The 27,119-nt window shown below is 40.6% G+C and overlaps 1 protein-coding gene across 6 annotated transcripts in view; it reads right to left on the bottom strand.

The window, feature by feature from the left end:
* ARHGEF28 (Rho guanine nucleotide exchange factor 28) overlaps positions 1-27,119 on the bottom strand; it is a 131,261-nt gene that overhangs the window by 13,480 nt on the left and 90,662 nt on the right. For all 6 annotated transcript variants that reach the window (XM_048930809.1, XM_048930808.1, XM_048930807.1 and 3 more), the window contains 14 exons: positions 26,864-27,114; positions 25,943-26,065; positions 25,455-25,572; positions 24,354-24,608; positions 23,335-23,411; positions 21,847-22,025; positions 21,193-21,287; positions 15,577-15,759; positions 12,962-13,093; positions 12,163-12,257; positions 8,851-8,889; positions 8,721-8,768; positions 6,519-6,998; positions 3,590-3,890 (listed from right to left, as the gene is read on the bottom strand). In XM_048930809.1, coding sequence (XP_048786766.1) covers positions 3,590-3,890; positions 6,519-6,998; positions 8,721-8,768; positions 8,851-8,889; positions 12,163-12,257; positions 12,962-13,093; positions 15,577-15,759; positions 21,193-21,287; positions 21,847-22,025; positions 23,335-23,411; positions 24,354-24,608; positions 25,455-25,572; positions 25,943-26,065; positions 26,864-27,114 — 2,376 coding nt within the window. The remainder of the gene's footprint in view (positions 1-3,589; positions 3,891-6,518; positions 6,999-8,720; positions 8,769-8,850; positions 8,890-12,162; positions 12,258-12,961; positions 13,094-15,576; positions 15,760-21,192; positions 21,288-21,846; positions 22,026-23,334; positions 23,412-24,353; positions 24,609-25,454; positions 25,573-25,942; positions 26,066-26,863; positions 27,115-27,119) is intronic.

A 27,119-nucleotide genomic window follows, 5' to 3' on the forward strand; every position in this document is an offset into this window, starting at 1 on the left:
AACATGGGAACCCACCAACCACCACCAGTGCTGGCAGTAATTGCTATGCTTATTTGAATAAGGCCCTGAGTTACTGTGCTCCAGCCCTTGCCAAAATCCTGTGCTGACTTGGAACAATGGGGAAACAGCTTGTACATTTTCAGATGGCTTTTAACACTGTAGTACAAAGCATCTTGCATGAGATTTTTATCACACTTCCATCAGCTTTACATTATACAACTTCTGACATCAACTGAGACAACAAGGAAAGAACCAAGTCCATGCAGCACCACTCTCAGTTTCTCTGCTGCAAACACATTCACATACTTTTATACATCATTAGGCTATGACTACGTCTAGGTAGCCAAAAATAACGTGTTATTCTAAACCTCAATTAAAATATTATCAATGGCAAATAAATCTCATCCAACGTTTTAAGAACACATCCAATCAGACAATCAGAATTAGCACAATCTACCTTTAAGAACAGGAAAGGGATTTCCTGTAAAGGACAAAAATGATACTACACACTGTTTCTGGGACTGGCTTAGGTTTTTGTTTTTTTTCTATTAAGAATTAAATACTTTGCAACACTAGGAGACACTTTTTTCAATAAACAGTTTCTTTTTCTACAGTCACCTTATTTCATTTTCTTGTGTGCATATATGCACACATTTTCAAACAATACAATTGTAAATGTTGGGGAAAAAAAACTCCCATAATCAAGTTTCTGAGTAGTTTTCCAGACCTATTGCTTTTCAGCTATATTCCTGTAGATACAAGATCTGAATAATTAAAAAAAGAAGAAGAAGAAATGAAAGAAAGGCAATATTATTTACTACGATGTCATTCACTTCATAGCTTAAAAGAATTAAAATTGCACTGATTCCTGAAATCAAAGAGCTGAGTCCATAGGTAAATGTTTAGACACTGATTTCAGCTAGTTAACCTGACACGTCAATTACATGCAAGATGTAATTTATTCAATTCTCAGTCTGATCTGACACAAAACCTATACTTCCCCAATTCCTAATTAGCCAAAGTACTTGTCTTCTTTCATGCAGATAATTTCATAACCATTAGTGTAAAGCATTAACACGTTTTTCTTTCAATCACATTTTCCTCCTGTTGACTGACACACCTTTTCTAGTGAGTGTACTTGTGCCAGTTTCAGCTTTGTGGGAACTTGCCCCAAGGTCTTCAGTAAAGTTCACTCCCATACACATAAAGCAATCATACATAATCATGATGCTAGCTATGGAAAGACACATGTCTTACCTTAGAAAATATGAGCGGAAAATTATGCACTGGAGGAATGTAGTTATTTCCATTTAAACAGCATAGTATTTAACATACAGTTGAATGCATCATGATTAACTCCTCAACATGATGTTCAGGTGGTGTTTTTCATTAAATAATTTACAATTTTTTTGGCAGACCAGACTTCTTATACAATGCTTACTAATTCTACAGAAGTCAATCAAAATTGAGAAATTAAATTGGTGTTCTGAGCACAAAATTATTATATACAAGATCTGGATACGTATGTCACCTATACACTGCTATTTTCAGTAAGATATACTCAGGTTTTTTTTGTTTTTTTTTTTAATTCTATTTTAACTCCTTATTTAGGACTGATTTTGGAAAGATGACATATGATATGCATAGAGCTGGATGAAAAATGCAGAAAAATAAAATGTCACATTTTATTGACATGAGAATGAGGAAAATTCCAACTAACTTTAAAATTCTGTTTTTTTCCTCATTGTATCCTTACTGGTTTCCATTCACAGCAATCAGAGCTGACTTTATCCTGCAGAGGAGTCAGGAAGAAAAGCCACAAGCACTTCTTAAACTCTGGTAAACTCTCTGGGGAAAAAGCATGGCCAAAAAGCATCACACGGAATCTGCTTCCTAGTATGAAATGTTTACACTATTCAGCTTGATTCCTATTGCTTAGAAATGAGCGATTTACTTCACTTCCATGTACAGAGTTTGCTGGAGCTTCGGATGCCATCTGTCATTCAGGAGGAAGCTCAGCATTCTTCTCATTCCCTGCTCCCCATACGGCATCTCCAAATACATGACAGAAGCAAGCTCGAATCATGCAGACTCATGCATTGCATGACATACTTGTCATCCTCCAAGTCACAAATGTGACTGTGGAATGTGATCCCTTACAGGGCAGGTTCCCTTCTTTCCTGCTCTAGCGGCGCACCGGGGGCTTCACAACACAACCTGCACCACCAAGATGCCACAAGAATTTGCTGTGCTGCTTTGCCAATAGTGCTCTGTGACTCAGCGAAGGCAGTAGCTGCAGGTTTTACAGACCTGACTTTGCCAGAGAGATTTCTGCTAGCCTGCTGCTCCTCCCTCTCAGGCAGGTGTGTAGCCAGCACTGCTCCCCAGGCTGCTGGGGCTACTACACTGGTGCCCAGTTACCAGAAGGGCATCTTTACACAGAGAAGCACCACCAGCTCATTTGAGAATCAGTGCAATTACACCGATGCAAGCCAGTTTAATTAAACTAGACACTCTCATGTGGGCTTAATGCAGAGAGCATCCTGGTTAGCCTGCATTTGAACACTTGCCAGTGCAAGCTAATCCACTTTTGGGAGGTTTAAACCCACATATGTGTTCTCTTTCAAATTTGGACTAGCTTAGCTAACCTGTTACTAAAAGGACAGCTTCACTGAAACTAGAACAAGTTTCACCACACTAATTATTTAAGCATTTTTAGAAATACTCATCTCTTTTACTAATCAGCTTTGTTTGCTGATTGTGGTGATGAGAATAGTCAGCTTTGAATACAAAATGCTTTTCTGGCAATCTGTATACTAAGAATGATATTATAGTAAGGCTGTGGTGGATGCCTGCTTAATTCTTTACAAGAAGTACTAAGGAGCAAGTTCTCTAACCAAGGACCTCCCAGTGTGTTTGACCTAAGAGTATTAGAACCACTGCACCTGCGTATGTTTTTAACTTCTGATCCTACTTAGTTCTGCTGTCCACTGATCTTTGCTGTGACCTAATTAGTGTGCAGCTTGCATGGGGACAGAAGTCATCCCACACTACCAGCTCAGAAAGATGGCGGCAAGTCAGCTACAGTCTTGATTTGCCCTGTGCCACCTCAATCTCTTGGTTGTACAGGAAAAACCTACCAGATCATTTCAGCTATCACACCAAAAGCATACCACTGTCTTTAATGATTTCTAGATGCTAAGGTTTTTTTACGTCCTTTTCTACAACTTTCATCATAATGAATGAAAAGGCCACATAAGATCAAAACTAGACTCAGTGTGACAGGAGAGAGAAACAGACTAGGGTTTCTCATTAACATGGTTTTAAGTCCAGGGAATTCACGGAATTTTCAGTGCAATGCACTGCTAGGATAGCATAGCTTTATGCCAACAAAGAATAGGGATACATTTTTAGCAAAAGCTGTCTATATTTGTGCTTTGTTCTACTGATTTTCTCAGTTACGCTCAGCAAGAATGTAAAATGGCATGCAACTTTTTTTAACAAAACTGATTACTTTCACTACTGCCAAGCTGCTTTCCTTCCTGGGACTATTCTTTCTGCCCATACTATTAAAAATGGTATTAATTACCATTATTAAAAGCATCCTTGTTGCTTTTGCAGGAGAAAGACATCTGCTGGTAAGGGCCAGTCGGTTTCCACAGTTCATTGGTCAATGCTGGTTGACAAGAAGTATCGGCCCTGAGGTCCACCTGATTTTCACAAGTCCTTGCCATATCCAAGTTTGAGATGCCCAGCCCATACACAACATCTTCATAAACAAGAGAAGAATCTGATCTGTTGAGGCCACTTAGAGACACGTGTACTACAGCTTCATTTAAGTAGAATGCATTTTCACCACGTAAGCTATCCAACTGATCATGTCCCATTATCTGCAGAACAAAAAAAAAAGAAAACAGTATTTTTACCTCTGTCCAGCACCAGAAGAACCCTTACACCAGGATAACTTCAGTTAACTGTCAGACAGAAATGAGGATTCATAACATATAGTGATTTCGTTTCCCAGAAGCTAATATCAAAACATGTTGAATTCCCCATGCACTCAGGAACAAACAGCAGTAATTGGGTATACTTTGTCTTGGCCCCTCGCAAAACACAGCAATTCTCAGTAATGATGTTTGGCCATCCAAAATCAGCTAGGTAGCTGGCTCAGAGAGATGGCAAAAATAATGGGCTGGCTCTCAGCCTCCCTGCTCCAGCTCTGCTGCTGAGGTATTGGAAAATGCAGAACAGAAAAAAGCCCAGGGCATGAAGTGCATTCAGATCTCATAGTTTATTTGAAATTAAAACACATATGAGATAGTCTTACACATAACACAGTGTCACAAATGAAACAACAGATTAAGAACTATTTTAAGCCTGTGGCTCTTTGACAATATCTTTATTGATGACCTGGATGAGGGGATTGAGTGCACCCTCAGCAAGTTTGCAGATGATACCAAGTTGGGAGGTGGTGTTGATCTGCCTGAGGGTAGGGCAGCCCTTCAGAGGGATTTAGACAGACTGAACCGCTGGGCTGAGGTGAATGGGATGAGGTTCAACAAGGCCAAGTGTCGAGTTCTGCACTTTGGGCACAACAACCCCATGCAGCGTTACAGGCTTGGGGATGAGTGGCTGGATGAGTGTGAAGAAGAGAAGGACCTGGGGGTGTTGGTTGATGCTCGGCTGAACATGAGCCCACAGTGTGCCCAGGTGGCCAAGAGGGCCAACGGCATCCTGGCCTGCATTAGAAATGGTGTGGCCAGCAGGAGCAGGGAGGTGATGATCCCCCTGTACTCAGCATTGGTGAGGCTGCATCTCAAGTACTGTGTTCAGTTTTGGGCCCCTCACTACAGGAAAGACATTGAGGCCCTGGAGCGTGTCCAGAGAAGGGCAACGAAACTGGTGAGGGGTCTGGAGCACAAGTCTTATGAGGAGCGGCTGAGGGAGCTGGGATTGTTCAGTCTGGAGAAGAGGAGGCTCAGTGGAGACCTCATTGCACTGTACAACTTCCTGAAGGGAGGTTGTGGTGAAGAGGGATTTGGCCTCTTCTCCCAGGCAACGAGCAGGACACAGGGCAATGGCTGCAAGTTGTATCAGAGGAGGTTTAGGTTGGACATAAGGAAGAACTTTTTCTCTCAGAGAGTGGTCAGGCACTGGAATGGCTGCCCAGGGAGGTGGTGGAGTCACCATCCCTGGCAGTGTTCAAGACGCGTATGGATGACGTGCTGCGTGATATGGTTTAGTGCTTGTGGTGGCAATGGTGATGAGGAGACGGTTGGACTGGATGATGTTATAGGTCGTTTCCAACCTTGTGATTCTTGTGATTCTTGTGTGACAATGAGAATTTCATTATTTTGCCTCTGTCTGTGACATTCCTGGCTATCCCTGCATCTGGCTGTCATCCTTCAACTTTCCCTCCTCAGAAGAGTTCAAAAGTCCCATTGATTAAAGCTGATGGGCAACTTCAGCTTGTATTTTATCATCCACTTCTTAAGCTTGGCCAAATAAGTCAAAGTTTTATCACATGTTATACTACTCCACGGTGCTTCATTGTTTGAGTTGTGTGAGCAATACATAGAAAAGTAATGTTCACACCATAGCCACAAAAGCTGGATGAAAAGGAGGAGGTCAGAGGCCAATTTTTCATCTTCTCATTCAGGCACAAGCTTAGACACTGAATGGTCACTGCCTGAGATGGGTTAGCTGCCAGCTGAAGAAGTAGGGAGGTGATGACCTGAAGAAAGGTTCTACTATTTTTCTCATGAAAATGAAAACCTCAGGGAAAAAAAAGCTGCTTGAGTGAGCAGGCTTTGAATCCAGGTGACTTCTTTTGATTTTCTGGTGCTTTAGAGAACAGTAATGGAAACAAGACTCTAAACACTGGAGCAAGAGCTTCCTTCATACACTGCAAGAAGAACTATTTTCAGTATGAAATGCTTAAGCAGCCTCAGAGCTGCTTTAAACTGCATCACCTATCAATGACCATCTCCAAGCAATTTCACTGTCCAGGTTGGAGCCACGTACCAAGGTAATTCCCTTAGGGGCTGCTTGTTTCAGGGGAGCAATATAGCTGATGCCAGGTCTGATAGATAAGGCTTCATGAGAACCAGGCTATTCCTACTCCTACAGTTTCTGCTCCTCACTGGGGACAGCACTGCTGTTCAGGAGCAAGGAGAGTATCTGAAAACCTTCACTAAAAGTGTTTCAGGCCTTAGGCTTTACAATAGTATGATTTCCTACAAAAAGCAAGAGGCATGATAATTCTTGCCAGAAGGTGCAAACACTCTGGTAAAGCAGAATAAAACACAAACTTCCATCTCTTGAATTTAACACTCATCAGTTTGACTGTGGCTCCCATGGGGCTCCAAAGTCAAAAGCAAGCCTAGGGATATGCCTGAACCACACACTTCCTCATGGTGCTATCAGCCAACAGACACTTTGGCATGGCAGACCATTTGTCAGGGAACATTTCTACATCTCTGCAGCTAGGGATGTAGTTACAGTGGAGAAAAACATACCTCATGGCTCCCTGTGGGCAGCAGCAGGTTGCTCTGGAGACCATGCTTCCAGTGCCAGAGGAGTTTCTTCTGCACTCTGATACTGTCCCTTTTTTTCTCCAACACTTTCTGTCCTTCCTGCAACCTCTCCAGGCTCTGTTGGAACTCCTGCAACTGCAGTGCAAGGCCCTGGCGGCTCTTCTCCAGCAGCTCCTCCTGGCAGCTGCAGGCCCGCTCCCGCTGCTCCAACAGGGCTGCCCTCACCTCCTGCTCTTGCTGCCACTGCTCGCATTCACGCAGCCAGCGCTGCTGCTCTTGTTGGAACTGCTGCTGGAGTTTGCTGATGTTTGCCATCTCATCCCTTTGTTTTTCTGAATTACGGTATTTTTCTGGTTCCAGGAAGAGGGGTATCCGAGAACTATGGCTACGACTGGTCTTCTCATTCTCTTGCAGGAGTAACCTATGGAGCTCTCTGTGGCTGTCCTGGATAGCTAATGCTGCCTAGACACCACAATGAAACCAAACACAAATGTTTAAATATTAGCATCCGCTCATTTCTGTATTTTTGTTTAAAAACATTATATAAAAATGTTTCGCCCTCATGCAGAGAACTCTGTGTTCATGCCTATTCCAAGGCATGTTTCTAAAAGCATGCAAACATTTCACGCACATTTAATAAGGCTTCTGATTTGCAGCTGGTGTTATAATATGTAATGTTTAGGCTACAGCTGCATGCCTCAGTTACAGTTGGGGTCCTGTTCTGTCAGATGATGTTAAGACACAGGAAAAACAATCTTTCATGGTTAAAGAGGGCATTAAAGCATTGGCCTAGGGAATGCAACACTCAGCAAAGTATTCCTAAGACAGATTTGGTGCATACAGAGAAAAGTGCACCGCTTCCTGTGCAGCTCACACAAGGCATAAGGGTCCCCTTGTAAATCTGCAGCAGTTTAGTCCTACTAACAACAGTTCTACAAACATCTTCCAAGACAGCTAGGTCATCTTACTCCTTACATGCACCTGACCTTTGCTGCAGAAATTGGCAGTGTAGTCATGGTTTTGGTTCAAAGTTTCAGTAGCTTTTTTCACAACCAAGAGCACTATGTGTCATCCTTCACAAGGATGTTGTGACATGGCTTGCACTAAAGACTGTGACAATATCCACTATAAAAATGAAATAAAACTGCTGGTATCTAAAAGAAAAGCAAGAAAAGCCTAGGCTTACTAATGCATTTAGTGCACAGTTGGTCTTTGAGAACTGACATGGGAAGCAGATGTTCCCAGAGAATTCCCTCAGCACCACTGCCCCAAGCCATCCACTCTAGCTTTACACAATGTGCAGTTCCCACTTTTCTTGGCTCTTTCTCAGTAACAGGCCTGCTAGTACTAGATCACTGCTTTGTGAACAGAGCAATGATAGGATTCTCTGCTTGATTCTCTGCACCTACACTGCCAGCATACACAACTTTTCATAGTCAAAACCATAAGGCATAATTCTGAGCCTACTTTACTGCCGCCAGTATTAAGCCATCTATTTTTCAATTTTTACAAAACTCTTCCTGATTTACAAGTTTTTTTTTTGGTTTTTTTTTTTTTGCTTTTGATTTGCTTCCACTTAATTTCTAATCCACAAGTTTCTGGGATTGCTAGGAAGTATGCTAATATCAAGGTTTAAAAGTTAAACATATTGAAAAATAAACATTTTAAAATTGATATTCAAAATTGCACCAAAGGAAAAACAAGTTAAAATGTTCTAACTTGTCAGAAAGAGCCAAACACTTCTGACTAAGGCTCTACAGAATAAAACAATAATGACTTGATGTTGAAACATCTATGAAGGTTGGTTGGTCACATAAGTGGCCTAGGTGTGGTTTAGAAGTCACCAGGATAATATTCTAAACAAAATACTTACATCTGTATCTATATCTAAATTTCAAAATCCGTACATGAAATGACATCAGTTCAATATGAGCTATCATTTTACTCCTTCCCTAGACGTTTGGACTGTACATACTTCCTCTCAGGGAGGAAAGTGATCTCCAAGCAAGCATTATTCAGTTCCTAAAGGAACAAATCACTGACAAAGAGCAAAAATATATGGTAAGACATCTTGTACAACAGTCAGTAGAGATAACAACTAAAAGTAGTGCAAGATGAAAACAAGCCTTAAGAAGTAAATTACTAAAACCAATTACTCTACAAAGTTGATTGTGAAGTAGTCACCTGTATGCTGTACAAGAGACGAGTTAGATTCTGGATTGCTTGTACAATCTAGAAAACAAAAGAGAAGGATTTTCAAAGTTTTGTTCACTCTTAACTAACTACACTCTGTCTGGGGTTTAAATAAACTCACCTCTGTCCCTGTAGATCCTGGGAGACTCATACTTCCTCCCTAAAATAAATACATGTTGCTTTAAAAACTAGTTCTTTACTTTGCAATTGTATCATCTAGGAATTTTTTTGTTTTACTAGTGGAGACATCCACACTGCTATATGCAGTGCTGAGTCAAACCTTTTTGTGAGTAGGTGAAAAAAGACAGAAGCAATAACCTAAGAAGACTAATAATTCATCAACACTGGAGTTTCCGTGCAAATCACTAGAGAGCCTAAGCACAACTGTAAAAACAAAAATATTTCATCCACAATTTAAATCCTCTTGTGACTAAAGCTACACAAAAAAAAGACATTTCCATTCTCTCTTTGTTTACTTGACAATTTTGAAATACAGTAACCAGACTTCTGTATATTGAGCAGAATGGGTTTAGATTACATTTAGTATGATGAAAAAGCTCATGAATCTTCAGAAATCAAGGCATGAATACTGCAAGAAGCTGATGGCAGTTACATTAGTGGGTTACAGGGAGTGCCTTTGGTGTGCAGGGAGCTGAAAAAGGACTGCATACATGCTGTGCACTGGGAAACCTATCAGCATTAGGGCTGCTGTCCACTGCAGCTGGGCTTGCAGTGCACTCAGACACTTTACACTTTCCACCCCATCCTTCTTCTTAGGAAGCTTTTTTAATTTATGGGGTGAAGCCACCCATAATCCTTTCTGCACAAAAAACAGCTCCTCCGAGAAAGATAAGGTGAAACAGTGGAGAAATAAAACACAATCCTTTCTGAGGCTACACTGGAAAGACTTCCTGTATGATTTCTGTTACTTCTTTTTTTTCTTTTTTTTTTTTTTAGGAGTGGAGGAGGGTTTGGAGAATATTTGATCTTTCTCTGATTCTCCCAAGTTCTCTTCTGAGCCCATTTCCCACCACAGAGCACAGCAGGCTGCTCCATTTCACTGCAATAACTGGAAATGAAAACAACAAAGTCCAAGCCCCAGAACACAATGAAGATGTGGTTGAGGAAAGGAAACACCAGGTGCTACATTCCCTCCAGCCCTTTCACTCTCCATCACCTCCCTTCATATTTCTGTACCCATACCTTCACCTCCTCCTCCACTTACTACTGCAGTAACCAAACAATTTGCTCTGCCACCAGACAGAGGATATAATGGGGATGCTATATAGTACCTGGACAAAGTAATTTGGCCCTCCTGCACTGGACTGCTAAGATGGGCAGCAGGCAGGGAAGAGGAGGAGTGTGAAGAAGCAAGAGGAGGAGAAGATGTGGGTGAAGAGAGGAAGACTGCATGAATGAAGACCCAAAAACTGAACAGAGGTGTGGGATCAACTCTACACTTTTTTTGTTTTCATAAAGCCTGTTTAATTTAACAGAGGAGATGTGCATAAGGATTAAAGGTTCAGCTAGCTTTGTCATGGCTAAGAGGCAGCAAGAGGCTAATTCAAGCACTTGTTGCGCTCTCCTAAAGGCAGCACCACTTGAGGACTGGACATAGTCTGGATATAGGCATGGGCATCCTGCTCTTGGTGTCTCTGCTTCAATGGAAGTTGGACCAGATGGACCCAGATGTTCCCACCAACCTCAAGTACTTTACAATTATTACAATGGAAGTATGAGCAAAAGGAAGGTTTAACCAAGTCACCTAGTGATATAACAGTATCACACCACTTCAGCAGTGTCCTTTAAGCCCAGGTAGGTCAGGATCAATGTATTTAGCTGTTTAACCTGTGCTGAATGCTAATACCACCTATCTGCCCCTCCTCCCTCCTGCAATAACAAGCAGCAGAGATGTGCAATATTCAAATCCTGGTGCAAGCTGCATATGTTCCTCAAGCAACCACCAGGAGACACAAGGCAAGAGCAGGGGGATGAGATGGGGACCACGTACTACTTCTACCCACTTGGCACCCAAGTATTGCGTGGGAAACAGTCTTCCTATTATATAATCACCTAACCCCAGAGCTGGGGGCTTTCACTCTGGCTTTCTGGCTCTTTGCCCATGCAATCTGCCTAAGCCCAGTGCTGCCATCTCACAACCTCACAACACAAACAGCATCCGAAGGCAGGGGCTGGAGGACATCCCCTGCCATTGAAAGACCTTTAGTGTTTTGTTTGCTCACTCTGCCACCTCCTGGTCAATCTAATTTTGACACGGTTAGATGTGATAAAACAGCTTCCCAAACAGTCGAGACCTGAAGAGTAAACTGGGATGGAAAAGCTTGCCTGAGACCCTGTAGATCCACTGATGCTCAAAACTAGCTTGAAAGTTAGATGAGGTTGTTCAAGGCCTTCTCCAGTCAAATCCCGGAAACCTCCAAAGATGGAGACTCCACACCCTCTCTGGGCAACTTGCCTCTGCTTGGTTACCCTTCCCTCGTGGTGATTTTTTTCCTCACATACAGTCAGAATTTCCCTTGCTTCAACTTGTAATCTTCGATACTCACCATGTTGCTATGCACCTCTGCGAAAAATGTGGAAAAATAGACAGACACTACTAATGCTATGTATCTATCTCCTTTTCTTGCAAATGTTTCATTTCATGTCCTCTCTCTTCATTTCTTCCTTTTACAGCTTTTGTGATTTTATCTAAGCCTTACACAATTATACTTCCATTTACTTTCACATTAACTCATGTCGCTCTTGCTCTAGCACTCTGTCCTGCTCCCTTAAATTTGCCATTTATAATTCTGCTCAGAACTGACTTTTGATTCTGCTTTTTCCTCAGATTTCTTTAAGAGCTACAGGACTTTGAAAAATGGGCAGTTTCTCTTCTGGTCTCTAATTGCTCTGTTTTATCTTAACTCAAAATTCTGAAGCAAGTTATATGCTCATTCACAGGATGAAGTTCTTCCAATGTATATGTCTTCCTTGCATTAACAGAGGTCTCTGTCATTGCATGAGACTTTCATCATCCTCAGAATAGGAGGAGGGAGTAGAGGGAGTACTATCAGCTCCACAGGGATGGATGCATTGAATGATGACAGCAGAGAACCAAGATCTTAAGTGGCCCATAGAAAAGCATTGTGGCTGCCACCACACTCATTGCTCTATAAGCCTGGTAGGAAAATTGTTCTGTGCTTGGATTTATTATGGTTTTTATGTTTTGTTTTTATTTAAATGTTTTTATAAATTCATTGTTAATTGCAGTGAATTCTCCTAAACTGAATTATCTGACTTTGATGAAATGTGCCTATCCTATGCTTTAGATTTTAGACTGATCTTCAGATATTCCATAAAAATCTGTACAGCTCTCATATTCCCAGTGCCCAGAGAGATAAGTGCAACATGAAAGAGAAATCAGTTACAATACCTTGTAGTCTACACTGGCATCAGAAATTTCCTTTTCTATAGGGCAAGCACTGAGATCAACTTCAGGTGATTCTTCAGCTTCCTTCATTTCTGCATCTAACATATAAGATCCCAAGAGGATGCAAGAAAAAGGTATCAAAGCATATTCTGACTGCAGAAACAAAGGGTACACTTTCCTACAGCTACTAACGGGATGCTGTAAATACCTAATGCTGAAGGATTCTAGGCTGGTGGAAAACAATATTCAAAGCCAGGATGGCACAAGTGGGACAATCTTATCTTAAAAATCATTAGTATTTCGATTATGAAATATTTCGAAATACAGCCATTTTAGTAAACATGCTCCACAAGTGTACAGGACTCCATTTGCCTTTTATTGCAACAACATTATGTTGTACTTTATACAGTTGAAATAACCAGAATAGCAATCCCACTGACAAATTGGTTTTCATGCTTTGTGACAAAAATTGTCTGCCACAAAAAAGGCCTACACAGCAATATACATTTGCTGCACAGCTGAGCAACAAAGATTAGAAAACATAAATACTATGTATGAAGATTCACAAATCAGACTCAATAATGCTGATTGCAGACATATGTTATGGAAAAACTGCAATGGATACAGTTAGTTCACTTCAATGAAATTATATGACAATTTACTCAGAATGTCTGCCCAAAGACAATTTTTATTAAATAATTTTCTACTGATTCTGCCACAGACTGAGAAGACTTTCCAAAAAGAAATCCTGTATCAATTACTTTAGTAATCTGAACATGTAAAAACATCAAATTTTACTCACCACTAGGGAAAGATTCCAAGATTTCACTGGCACTAAGTCTGTGCTTCGAACTTAATTCCTCTGTACTTTCCTCTGATGATCTGTCCGTTTCATTCACTTGTGATGACGTGACAGCAATGTGGAGACTTTCAACTAGGGAAGAAAATATGAACAGTTACTGAGACCCTGGAAATAGATCCTTTATGCACATATCAATGACAATGAATTGTAGAATAGTTTAGTCTGGAAAGGAATATTCAGAGATTATACAGTCCAACCCTCAGGTCAACAAAACTGGGTCACTCAAAGTCCTGTACACACAAGCTTGTGGTATGCCCAAGAATGGCCATTTCACAACACTGCTGAACAACATGCTCCAGTTTTTTACCACCCTCACAGTATATATTTTTCCCTTTATTTTATTGGAATTCTCCATGTTCCAACTTGTTTCCTTGTCCTACTGCCACGCACATCCAAGAAAAGTTCAGCTTCTCTGTTACAGCCCTTTCAGGTGGTTGAAGTCCATCAAACCACCTTCTTTCAGAAGGGAGCTCTACCACCCCTTTTCAAAAACCATGTTCTCTGGACCCCTAATCATCTTGGTGCTCTTTGCTGAACATTTTCCAATAAGCCTTGTGCTCAGGAGTCCAGTGCTGGACACAACACTACTAATATTTCTCGCTATGGCTCAACAGAGGATGAACCATCTCCCTCAACTTGCTGGAAACACTTCTCCCATTAGGATGTTGGCTTCCTTTGCTTGCAAGCATACATTGCTGGCTTGTAGTCAACCTGCTGTAGACTGGAACCCCCAGGTGCACTTCTGTAAAGCTGATCTACTCAGTATCCAGCCTATATCAATACACACACTACTCCATCACAGATGCAGACCTTTGCACCTGTCTTTGCCAGGCTTCTTGAGGCTTCATTCAGTCCATTTTCCCAGCCTGTTGAAGTCTATCTTCAGTTGATTACTCCTCCAAGTTTGCAGTCAACCATGAATTTGCTGAGAGTTTACACAATTCAACTGTTACTTCATTAATAAATATGTTGTAATGATCTCAATATCTATCCCTTAGAGAATCCCTTAATAACACATTGCCAGCTGATCATAATCCTCTAAGACAAGAAATCCAGCCAATTTTCCAAGCAGTTATGCAGTCCTTATGTCACCAGTTCAGCTGCAAGGATATTACAGACTGCACAGGCAGTGATGAAGGACTTATAGATGTCATGGCAGAAAAAATGTGATGCTCTTTTCTCATTATGAAAGCCACCAGGTTGCTCAGATACTATTTGCCCTTGATGAATGCATGTTGGCTCTTCCCAATCACATCTTGCCCTTCATTTGTGCTTGGAAATGTTTTGAGTCTTTGCTTTACCATCTTCGCAGAGGTTGAGGTGAGGATGACTGCTTTGTATAACCCTGCATTTTCTCTCTTGAGGAACAGTGTGATGATGTTTGCATTCTTTAAGTCCTCAGGAGCCTCTCCTGATCACCATGACTTTTTGAAGATGATAGAAAGCAGTCTCAAAATGACACTGGGTAGTTCCCTGAACAACTTTGATTTATCCTGTCTTGCCCCATGGATTTGAGTGTATCCAGTATGCTTAAGTGCTCCCTAAATTTATCCCTCTGTACTGTGCTTTATTGTTAAGAGTCTACTGCTAGTTCAGAGAGTTGTATTATGGAAGTAATTCCCTATATATTGCTGTTAACTTGTTAATGTGAAATGAAAAGATAACAACAATAATACTAGAATGAAAGAAAGTGAAAATTAAGAGTGGGTAGAATCAGGTGTGTCAGTACAGATTGCCACTTTAGATAAAATGACATCTGTAATTTTATCCCTGCCTTATATTCCTCACCCAAAGACGTCTATTCTATCAATAACATTGTTCTCTGACTTCCAACCTTTCCTGTTTCTAGTTGAAATGTGGTTATTTGCCCACAACTCTCATGCTAGGTAACACTACAATCTTGCAATACCTCTCAAAGAGCATATGGCCTATGATGAATATGGCTCAGTTTATTAGGACTCATTTCAACTGAGTTTAACAGGAATTTAGTTGAACTTCCAAACAGACAAGACACCCACAAATATTATTCCCTTCATTCCCTCAGAGGACTGCATTATAGACAGTGCAAGGCTATCTGCCCTCTGATAGTGTGCAGAGAAATTTGGCTCCTAATTATGGCAGGCATTTCTTGCAAAAATCTGTTAAGATTGTCTGCAGTTCAGTTTGTACATAATCCCACAGGATTCTGATCTGTGATCAAATCAACAAACTGTGAAGATAAGGGAGCAGATGCTGTATCATGCTGTATCCAGTGATGTACTTCACAAGGCTGTATTGCAAGGTGACCAGTTATTGAAACATTTCTCAAATGAAATCTAACACCATGGTCTAGACTGTTTATAATAAGATGTTATTCACTAAACATATCCCCACTAAACATATCTTACAAACTTCTTTGTGTTCTTTGCCAACCTTTGGCACAGCCACCTCTTGAGACTTGGAAGAACCGTTGCACAAGGTAACAGGGATATACCTTATTACCTTGAAATATCTGTTGTGTATGCCATTGTATGGCAGCTGAAGAGCCACCACTGCACACTCCTGCACAAACTCACCTTCTCTGAGTGCTGCTACCAGCAACGAAGCAGCCTGTGGAGTTTCTCCATCATCAGGTTTGACAAGGAGGTGAGGTTCTACATGAACATCTTCAAATCCACTCATATCTACTAGTTCTGCATAGATACGCAATTTGTCTTCCAAACAACTGCAGATTTGCTGGTCCTGGTTACTCAGTGATTCTGTCAACCAAAATTGAATACTGTATTAATATTTTTTATCCTGCAGGTAAAGCATATTCAAAATATTACTTCTAATCTTTACACCACGTACACATTGCTAACTTGAGCTAGGCAACATACTTGTTCAATGTCTTTTATAAGTGGCCAGGAATTGAATTCATTCATAGTCTGTCCTGATGAAAGCTGGAAAAGACACCGGGTAGGTCACAGCCTTGTACCTGTCTGGCGCACTTCTGCTGAACTCACAATAAGCAACACTGGAAAAGCATTTGGCTCAGGACAGCAGAAGACATGCTGATTCAGTGTGTCAGTGTCAAAGAAGAACATGTGCTCTCTGTAGAGGATGCCTTCCCCTGTGGCTTTCCCTAGGCAGGACGCTGAAACTTCTCACAGCAGTAAAAAGATGTGGAAATTGTGCACAGGGAAGCCAAAGAAACAAATTTCAACTCTACATTTTAAAATGAAAATAAAAACAATAAAAGATGAAATGTGTCCTGGTTTCAGTCGATTTTCTTCCTTGTGTCGATTGTCTGTTTTGGCTTTAGGAGAAAAACAATGCTAAGAACACACCAATTTAGCTGTTGCTCAGCAGTACTGCACAGAGCCAAGGTCATTTCAGTTATACAGTACCTCGTACTGTCCTGCCAGTCAGGGGCTAAGGGGTACAAGGAGCTGGGCTAGAACAGAACCAGGATAGCTGACCTAACTTCACCAAAGGGATGTCCCATACAGTATGACATCGTGTTAAAAAACTGAGGGGAGTTGGCAGCCACTGCTAGGGGTCTACATGTGTGTCGGTTGATAGGTGGCGGGCAATTGTACATCACTTGTTTTGTAGATATCTGTTTATATATATATATATATATACACATAAACTATCACCATTACTATTATTTCTCTCTTCCTTTTCTGTGTTAGAAGGTAGTATCTATCTCAAACTACGAGTTCTACTCTTCTTTTTTCAATTCCCAACCCCATTCCACTGGAGAAGTGACTGAGCTAAAGGCTGCGTAGTGTTTAGCTGCTTGCTAGGTTAGACCACAACAATCCTTGTGACGAACAATTAAGGACTTGAAAAGTTGAGATAACAACAGATCTAATCGAAGTGCATTAAAACAAAGTTGTAAGTTGTATAACAGCTTAACAGTTGCTGGTCAAAATGCTGATCAGTGTAGTTCTATTTGCTTTCAAGCTTATTTTTCTTAATTGCTCTCAGGTTTATTGTCTCTGAGGGTAGGACTGAGCTTTATGGTTATATATGATTTTGCTAGTTTGTATACAGCAAGTGCTCATGTTATATCAGTCTTCAATTTAACTTGGTACTTGCACTCAGTAGTGCCATCATTCTCACAGTTCTCTCAACAAATACAATAACCTAAAAGAGTTGTTGAAAATTTTGTGTATACCTGGGATATTCAAACTAGCATGATCGTATTCCTATGTCTTCTGCATGTGTTTCCAGTTTTATTACTGGTTAAGAAACTATTTAAAAATACCACTCACTACCTTGAGGCAGGTTGATGTGGATGGCAAGTTACATCGGAGGATAAGGGCAGGCTTCTATCACAATTGTGATGGGCTCACCTCTGAAGAAGTGCAGAAAGCTGACAATGTTTAAAGAAAGTCTGCCCTCATCCTGGTAAGGCCAAAAAGTTACGATTTGCTGCACTGTGCTGCAGGTCTGGCCCATGCCTACCAAACACTATTCAAAACTGTGATCATCATCAAAAAGAAGAAAATGCCTCTGGATCTGATGCAGCTTGTGCAACAGGCCTTGCAGCTGAACTAGAGAACCAATCTGTATCCATTGTCCCTGTCCACAAGTAGAAACAATAGACATGAAAGTCAGTTCCTTCAGTGAAAGTCATTTTCCTCAGTAAGGAAGGAAGAAGAGGAAGACTACTCCATACCACAGCCATCACAAGAAGTGGAAGAAGAGGCAGAGCTTATAAATGAGTCAGTAACCACCTCACTACAGGTGAGCAGTGGATATGTGGAGATATGTAGAAAGATTTCAGCTGTCATCTAGGTGAAGCTGCTGTCACCTGGCTGTTCCAATGCTGGACAGCGGGACTGACAGCAATTGAGTCAGGCATGGAAGTGAGGCAGATGGGAAGGCGGAACTGCCAAGAAAGAAGAAACTTCCCCTTCCTGTGCCCTAGACATGAATCCTCTCAGGCATTCCTAAAAGGATGATGTCTGCCAGTCAAGTGGACCACCATGTAAAGAGGTACCCAGTACCTGACAGAATTAGCTGTGCTGTAGGTGATGTGTAATGCTGACCTGAAAAATGTTCAATTATCTCAAAATCTGGATAGTGTCAAGTGCATACAATCCAGATGATATAAATATGTACAGAGTTCACCACCATTTTACTCACTGGCAGTAATTACTTGGAAAGATGGAGATGAGCAAATACGGATGAATTGGCTGACTAATTCCAGCAATACAAAGAAGGTTGCTCTCTCTCCATGGGTCTGTCTCAGCTGTGGAGAAACTGGTTCAGCAGCTTGAGGAGAAAGAAAGAAAGTTTTCTCCTCCACTTGTACGAACCAGTGTATCTGCTATTAGAAGTCTTCCTCTGCTTGTGAGAGGGGATTTAGTAGATAAACACCATGTGCTGTATGACTACGAAGAGAATATGAGGAAGTGAGTTAGAAAACCCACTTCAACCCAAGAGGCACAGGTACGTAAGCTGCAAGAGAAAACAATCTCTATGTTTATTGGACAGTGTAGATTTGATGGTCTGGCACATCAGAACCACTGCAGTGAAAGGCACCAGTGGACACAGTGTACTGTACTCCAATGCCATCAAATTATAAAGGGGTAGAATACATCTGTATTTTTGGAGTGACTGGGAGATGCCAAGAGCTATCTGTATTGGAGGCTGAAATGGGCCTAAACTGAAAATGAGTGGCAAAAGCACCCCACTGCAACTGGCCCAGAAGCTCCGTGTATCCTTGGTATAGATTACCTCAGGAGAGGATACTTCAAGGACCAAAAAGGGTACTAATGGGCTTTTGGTATTGCTGCCCAGGGGATGGAGGACATTAAGCAGCTGTTCACACTGCTCAGCCTCTCAGAGGACTCCTGTTGTGAGGCTGCTAAGAGTAGAAGAACAGCAGGTGCTGTTTGCTACCACAATAGTGTGCCAGTGGTAATATCACACCAACCAAAACTCCCTGATCTCCATACACAAGCAGATTTGTCAATTGTAGAACAAAGGAGTAATCATCAAGACTTGATCAGATGATGCTACCAACTACAAAAAGGAAACACAAGCTTTTTTATGTGTTGCTGGTTTTATGAGAGTGCATATTACAGATTACAGTTTGATTGCAACCCCTCTCTATCAAGTGATCCAGAAGAAGAGCAATTTCACACAGAGCCCTGAGCAACAAGAAAACATTGAACAAATAAGACAGGAGATAGTTGCAGCAGCCCTTGGACCAGTCTGGTGTGGGACAAGATGTAAAATGTGCTCTATACTGTAGCCAGGAAGAATGGCTCCATCTGGATCCTCTGGAAGAAAGCACCAAAGGAGACTTAAGGTTGATGCCAGGATTTTGGATCTGGAGACAGGCCTCAAAACTTGCAATATTCCAACTGAAAAAAATATACTGGCAGCATAGGAGGGGGTCTGAGCTGCTTCAGAAGTGGCAGATAGTGAAGCACAGGTACTCTTGCACCTGACTGCTTGTACTGGGCCAGATGTTCAAAGGGCAGGTTCACTCCATATGTCATACAGCTGATGCTACATGGAGTAAGCAGTCTGCACTGATCACACAATGAACTCCAACTGAAAACTTTAGTCACACAGGAATCATGGAAACGATCATAGACAAAGATTTTGAAATACTGTGAGAGGAGGAGGGGACGAGTTGAAAAGGTTGTATGATAAAATACCAGAGAATTAGAAGAAATATGCCTTGTTCACTGATGGGTCTTGTATTGTGGGAAAGCATGAAGATGGAAGGCTGCTGTACAAAGCCCTAGACAACAAGGTGCAGAAGCTATTGAAAGAGAAGGTGAATCAAGCCAGTTCACAAGAGTGAAGACCACACAGCTGGTTTTAGATACTGCTGAACGAGAAGTGGCTAATGCTTTACTTTCATACTGACTCATGGATGGTAGGAAAATGTCCTATGGAAGCAGTAGAAACAGAACAATAGGCAGCACAGAGGCAACACCTTCTGGGCCACTGCACTTTGGAAAGATATTGCTGCCCAGGTAGAGAACATGATTGTAAAGGTATAGATGCCCATAGACAGATGCCCAAGTACCCACAAGCCATACCATTGAAGAACACTGAAACAACCAGCAAGTGGATTGGGCTGCTAGAACTGAAGGGGCTCAGGCAGATTTGGACTGGCAACATAAGGGTGAATTATTTCTTGCTCCATGGGTCCATGGTATCTCAGGTCATCATGGAAGAGATGTAACATATATGTAGATTCAGGATCAAGGGGTGGAGGTTTCACCATGGACAATATAGCACAGGTTATCCATGCATATGAAATGTGCTGCAATTAAAAAAGTCAAATGGAAATTCTTTTCTGGTAGAGAGAACTACGGCTGAAACATAAATATGAAGCTTGCCAGTTTGATTACATCACACTTCCACAAACCCTCTACAACAAGTGCCGTGTGCTTACAGTGGAGGAAGCAAGCACTGGATGGCTGGAAACATATCCTGTGCCACATAGCTGACTGAAATGCTGTCCTGGACTTTATACATATGCGTATATATGCATATACATAAAAATAATCACTAATTTCCTTTTCAGTCATGTTAAGTAGATTGTATCTCAATCTACAAGTTCTACAGTTTTCTTCCAGTTCTCTTCTCCATCCCACTGGGAGGGGATGAAGTGAGCAAAAGGCTGTATGGTGTTCATCTGCTTGCCAGGTTAAACCAAAAGAAAATGCCAGAAACAAGTGAAGCTATATCATTACTGAATATTTCCATGAACAGGAAACTATTTGACCTCAAGGATAATTTTATAATTTCAGTGTTTATTCTGAAAAATACATTTCATTTTTGTATTCAAAATAACATAACAAAAATATGAATTATTTTAAAAAAGGCTGTGGACATTCCATCCAAGGAGGTGTTCAAGGTCAGGTTGGATGGGGACTTGGGCAGCTTGGTCTAGTACTAGATATGGAGGTTGGTGATCCTTCATGGAGCAGGGGAGTTGGAGCTTGATGATCCTCCAGGTCCCTACCAACCCAAGCCATTCTATGATTCTATGATGAAAAAATGATTCTCTTTCAGACAACTCACATAATACAATCAGACAACTATGGCTTTCTCTACTGACTCTGCTTATTAAGCCATTCTGACCCCATCAGCCAATATATGCATGTTATTCATCCATCCTAACCTCTCAGGACATGGAAGCTCTTAGAGTGGCAAGTAAGCTACCGTACCTTGACATCTCTGAATTTTGCATGCTTTAGCCTCAGCGATACGTCTGTCCTCATCAAATTCACCCATTTTTCCTTCTTCTTGTTCCTCTGGACAACTGTTGAAATGAAGAAAGGACAGATAAAGTCGTATATAAACATATGCTGATTTTCAGTACAGTGTTGCATTCATTAGAAACTACAAAATATTAACCAATTTTGGTACAGACTAGATCTGTGCCATTTGCCCACTTCTATATAAAGCAGAAACTGGGCATAAACAAGACTGAAGGATTCCTTTTTAATCCTGTAAGTCTCAGCATAAGGCTCACACCTGAAGAGCAATGTCTTCTCTGCCATACCTAATGGACAAATACCAAAGTAAGACTGGGGATTTACCCAGAATGGATGCATTTGCAAGATTCAATAAAGCATCCAGTGCCAAAGGCAAATGTAAGGGAAGCTTAAAGTGACAGGTAAGGACATCTTGGAGGAGCAGGAAAGGTCTACTGGTTCATTGAGAAATTAGAAGTAACACAGTAAGTCTGATAGAATTGACGATGACGACTTGGGGTCTCCAACATTAACAAAGAATGGAAAGCACACTGCCAAAAATATCCAAATGACCTCCTTTTCACTTTGGATTACCAAAGTGAAAACAAAAGCCTTTTTCTCTACCTTTCCACTGCATCTTGAATATGCCTCATCCAGCTGTTACGCTCCTCTTTGGAGTTTGTATGAACTTCATACATCTCAGGTCCTGCAGATGAAGCACTAATCAAAAACATCCCCCTTTCTTCATTGGCTACTTCTCTTACAATGAGCTTCTGAAGAGAGATGACTGAAGGCTTCTGGTCCTGGGAAGAACAGTCACAATACACACAAAAATATATGTACCTATCATAAAATACTAAACTTTTAGAAGAAGGCAGTTTTTCAATTGGTTGAAGTAATTATCCATCAGAAGAGGGGTGGCCAGCAGGGACAGGGGAGAGATCGTCCCTCTCTACTCTGTTCTTGTGAGGCCACATCTGGAATACTGCATCCAGGCCTGGAGCCCCCAGTACAAGAAAGACAGAGAGCTGTTGGAGAGGGTCCAGAAGAGAGCCACAAAGATGATCAGGGAGCTGGAGCATCTCCCCTACGAAGGCAGGCTGAGGGAGCTGGGCTTGTTCAGCCTGGAGAAAAGACGACCTCACTGCAGCCTTTCAGTACCTAAAGGGAGCCTACGAATAGGAAGGGAATCAACTCTTTGAAAGGGTAGATAACAGCAGGACAAGGGGAAATGGTTTTAAATTGAGGGAGGGAAGATTTAGGTTGGATGTCAGGGGGAAATTCTTTACTATGAGAGTGGTGAGGTGCTGGAACAGGCTGCCCAGAGAGGTTGTGGATGCCCCATCCCAAGAGGTGTTCAAGGCCAGATTGGATGGGGCCCTAGGCAGCCTGGTCTAGCATTAAATGGGGAGGTTGGTGGCCCTGCCTGTGGTAGCGGGGTTGGAGTTTCATGCTCCTTGAGGTCCCTTCCAACCTTGGCCATTCTGTGATTCCGTGAATTCTCATCCTAGTACACTCAGCCTATTTGTGTTCCCACCAAGTGAGAAGCCAGCAAGAGTTGACTATTCAGACATCTTATTTAACCATTTTGTTAAATACTTTATAGTATTCATGAATAACTAAAACACTGGGTATGTGCTAAAAACAAATACCAGACGCTTGGTGATACTGATTCACTGTGTTTATATAGCATTTATATAGTTTGGGAAGTTCAGTTTATGACCTTTAATGCATTTTATGTGCCACTACCACCACATTTACTACTACCACATTTGCAGTCAAAGTTATTATTCTGTTTTGGTTTGTTGTTATTGCTGGGTTTTTTTAGTTGTTGGTGTTTTGTTTTTGTTACAATTTATTTTAGATAAGTGAAATAGCTTGCTCTGCTTCCTAGCTTCATAATCAGATGAGGCATGTCACTAAACCTCTGCTTGTTGTTTTCATCTTAACCTTCATATTAACCTTCCATATACTGGCATATTACTGTTCTGAACATATTAGCAGTATTAAAGAAATTAAACAGTGTGAGAATAACGTGGAAAGGGATCTAACTGTTGAGTAGTACATAAATAAAAAAGTAACATATATTCACAGGTCTGATAATATACTTACAACAGCTGCAAAAATGTACTTCTGATCTTTTTCTTGTAAGAACAGCAGCATATCAGTTAGAAGCAGAGCTAGGGTATCTCAAAATGAGAAAAAAGAAAATTACATTTTTAATGAAAAATATTACTGTTCTGCTTAACTGATTTACCTTTGAAAAAGAAGAAACCCTGATCAGTAAGTAACTCACAGAATCCTACAGTAAAGCCAAACAAGAAATACTTGGATTATCCTATGTATTGCACAAAGCAATGGCAAGCCATCATTTTGATCCTGCTGGGAAAGACCACACTTCCTGATATCCACCCTCCTGCAGCACAATGCTAAAGCACTGGCCCACAGAAAGAAGAAACTCTCACTCAAACATCCCCGCAGCTTCTCCAAGCTTTCAAAAGTTAGCCTACTAACGAGCACCCTACACAAGTTTTGTTTCGTCCACATAGTAAAATATACTCGCAGTTGAACATTATAATAATGAAAACATTTATGGAGTAACAGTGAGCATACAGGCTTGTAAAGCTGTAAAACAAATATTAGCTAAGTTTCAAAAAAACAAATCCCAACAAGTGAAAATTAGATTCTGGGCTTGAGTGTGAAAATTGGGCTCCAGCCAAATGTAGCTTCAGGATTTCTTTACCACTATCTATGTCCCAGTACCACTGCAGAACAGTGATGATGGTCAGTGCTGTGAACAGTACAAATGCACAATATAAGAACATGTGTAATGGGATGAAACTACAAACTGTAGAAAAGTGGACTAGAGGAGGAAATGCAACTGAGAGTAAAACGTAAAAGCACATTTTTCCAAGCTTTGCATGCAAGCTTGTTATTTTAAACATACAAGGTGTTCTCTATATATGGCAGCAGCTTCTAGAGCTACTCTTCTAGCTTCTAGTTATTAGTTGAATATTCTCAGTATCATTCCCTCAGAAATTTGTGTTTCCAATGCAGTGTAGTAAAACACTATTAAACCAAAAAATCTCCATATGTTATCTGCAAAGGACTTCAGAACTAGGATGGAATACCTTTGAAACGACCAGTAGCTGTTTTCCAGTATACTAAACCTTCATGAAGAAGTATCCTCTCTTTCCCCATCAAGTCTTGCTTCCTAAAAATGTGTCCACTTTTCAGTTTTGTATATGTTTTGTTTTCAGTTCGGTTGAGAATTTCCATCAGTTTTTGCTTTTTCTCATACTCATTAACTTTCAAATCTACTGCTGCAATCATGTCCTTAATTAAACGAAGGGCTTTGCATAGGTCTTTATGTTCTTCTGATCCTTCTGTATGAAGCAAAACATAAACAATGTGATAGCAACTGACATATTCAAGACAAGGTATTACTCATTACTTCTGGGAACTGATGAACATAATGTGAGCCTAAAATTGATAAATCTGTAATTTTGCCTTGAACCTGGCAACATTTGCTAGAGACATTGCAGGTATTTGCCTTTGATTTGCCTACTAAAAGACAATAGACACCTCAGATTTATTCACTAGTCAAAACTATACATTCAGTATTTCTGACCTACTTATGAGCAGTTGAAATTCACTTTTTTTTTTTTAATTTAAGTAAATCATATAGTATAGTACACTTCTGGTTAAGAGTTAAACTTAGAATAGGACTTCAAAGACAAAACATTTATATTTGGATATGAAGCTTTCTACAACACTAATTCATAGCCCATTTTAGTGGCAATATCTGTAAGCTAATAGCATTTATAAAATGCTCTACAAAACTATTAATGCTTTGTTTGAAAAACTGAAATGTAATTTATGAAGCATTTGCCTAACCTCACAAGACACTTGACTGTAATTCATTTCAAAAAACATGCAGAACGTGCCTGAATTAGTTCACATCCTCTGTTCAATATCTTTCATTAAAACATGTTCTTCTGAACTTCTAGGCCTTACCTGGATGGAACCTTGGAGATTTATAACCATGACAAAGACTTCATATAGCAGACGCACTGTTTGGGCAATATCTGCCTGAACAGTAGATATTTGATTGCTCTGGTTTGCACAGAACAATGAATTTCATCCTTTGAATAAATTGTAACATTACACATCCCTTTCATTAGAAATGTACCTCAATTTCAGACATGACACAACGCTCAGCTTTTATTCACCTTTTGTGTACTGCAATATCCTTTCAACTAGAACAGGGTATTTGGTGATTCGCTGAGTGACAAGCAGAATGCACTCAGGGATTCCTCGGCGGCGTGCCAACAAATTGCTGTTCCTCAGCTGCACAGACACAAATACATGCTATCAATAATAAATTCATATTAAAGCAGCAACTGACTAATATCAAATATGATCTCAATGTGTTAGAATGAACTAAAATAAAATCTTGGGTTATCTGAACTATCCCCAAGTAATAGATGCTGCCCTGAGGGATGAGGTATGTTGTAACAGGAACATGCATGTAACATACTGGATGCCAAAGCTTTCAAAAACTTGAAAAGAAAAATTTATCAGCTTTCTCTTGAAAAAGGAAAAATCTTGCCCTTTTTATTATATTAAAAATAAATTATAAATAAATAAATAAATAATATTAAAAATCCTGAATTTAAAGTAAAAATTACATAGTGATCATACTCTTGTGGAAACTTACTTTAATGAAATTCTGGAACTTCTTATTTTGTTGCAACTCTTTGAAGAGATTAACAGCTTCTTTCTGGTGGCTGCAAAATTCTCCATATATTTTCTTCATTTTAGTTGCATTTTCCTCTGAAAACTGAAGAAATTAATAGTTGAATTATGCTCAACAAAAAAGCATATACCTACAGACTGTAGTACGTATAATATTTTATAATATGTATATAAATGTATAGTATTTTACATACATACAGCCCCAGCCAACTCATATGCTACTTGCTTCTCAACTTCTCTGAATTTCACTATCAGGTCCTACCAATGCAGAATAAAAACAGGCTAGCCATCTTAGGAGCAAGAAGAGGAGTGCAAGCTGGACAAGTACAAGCATTACATTCTTGCCAATAAAGTAGACTAGTTACTGTAACATCACTTCATCTTTTTGCAAACACACCTCCTTTAAGGCTTATTCACATTCATCTGATCTCTTCAATTCTAGAGAAGAGTACAGCTAGTATAAACAGAGCCATCACCCCTCCTCTCACAAACAGCAATCCTTGATATGCCATGCGCTGAGCACAGAAAACAGACTATTTTTTTCTTGTTTTCATTATTCACTCTTCTGCTTAGCTGCTGACAAAGCAAATCCATTGCTTTTGTTTTTAGCAATCTGTGGTATTATGGGAGCAGCTTCCTACCAAGAACAGTATCTCAAGTTCATCACTTTGTCACCTGTACCATAAATGTAGGAGTTTATTTCCAGTTCCTAACAATTACCCGTCAGCAACGATTTTCTCTTATTGCTACTTTAGCCTGCAACATAAAGGGGCCAAACTTCGAATTTTATAAGTCCTCTTCCCACCCAAAGCAGTTTTAAACTCTGTATGTTGTTTGAGAACCTTGAGTACATAAAGAATTAACAGAACTGATGCCTCTCTACCTGTTGCACAAGGATATCTCCGATTCTGCTGATTACAAAATTACGTTCATTCCCCTCCTCACACGATTCCTGCCGTCTCTCCCTCAACCTGCAAAAGAACTGCCTATGGATCTCCAATAGCTCATCTAAGCAGGGGAATATTCTGTCCACTGTGCTATGGTCCAGCTGTAGTTCTTCTTTCATTCCCTTCCTGAATATTTCAGACATAATGTAGAGGGTGTGAATGTGATGCACTTCCGTTTGCATCAGCTCTGCA

This window comes from Lagopus muta, chromosome Z (genome assembly GCF_023343835.1).
Source record: "Lagopus muta isolate bLagMut1 chromosome Z, bLagMut1 primary, whole genome shotgun sequence".
Taxonomy (NCBI): Eukaryota; Metazoa; Chordata; class Aves; order Galliformes; family Phasianidae; genus Lagopus; species Lagopus muta.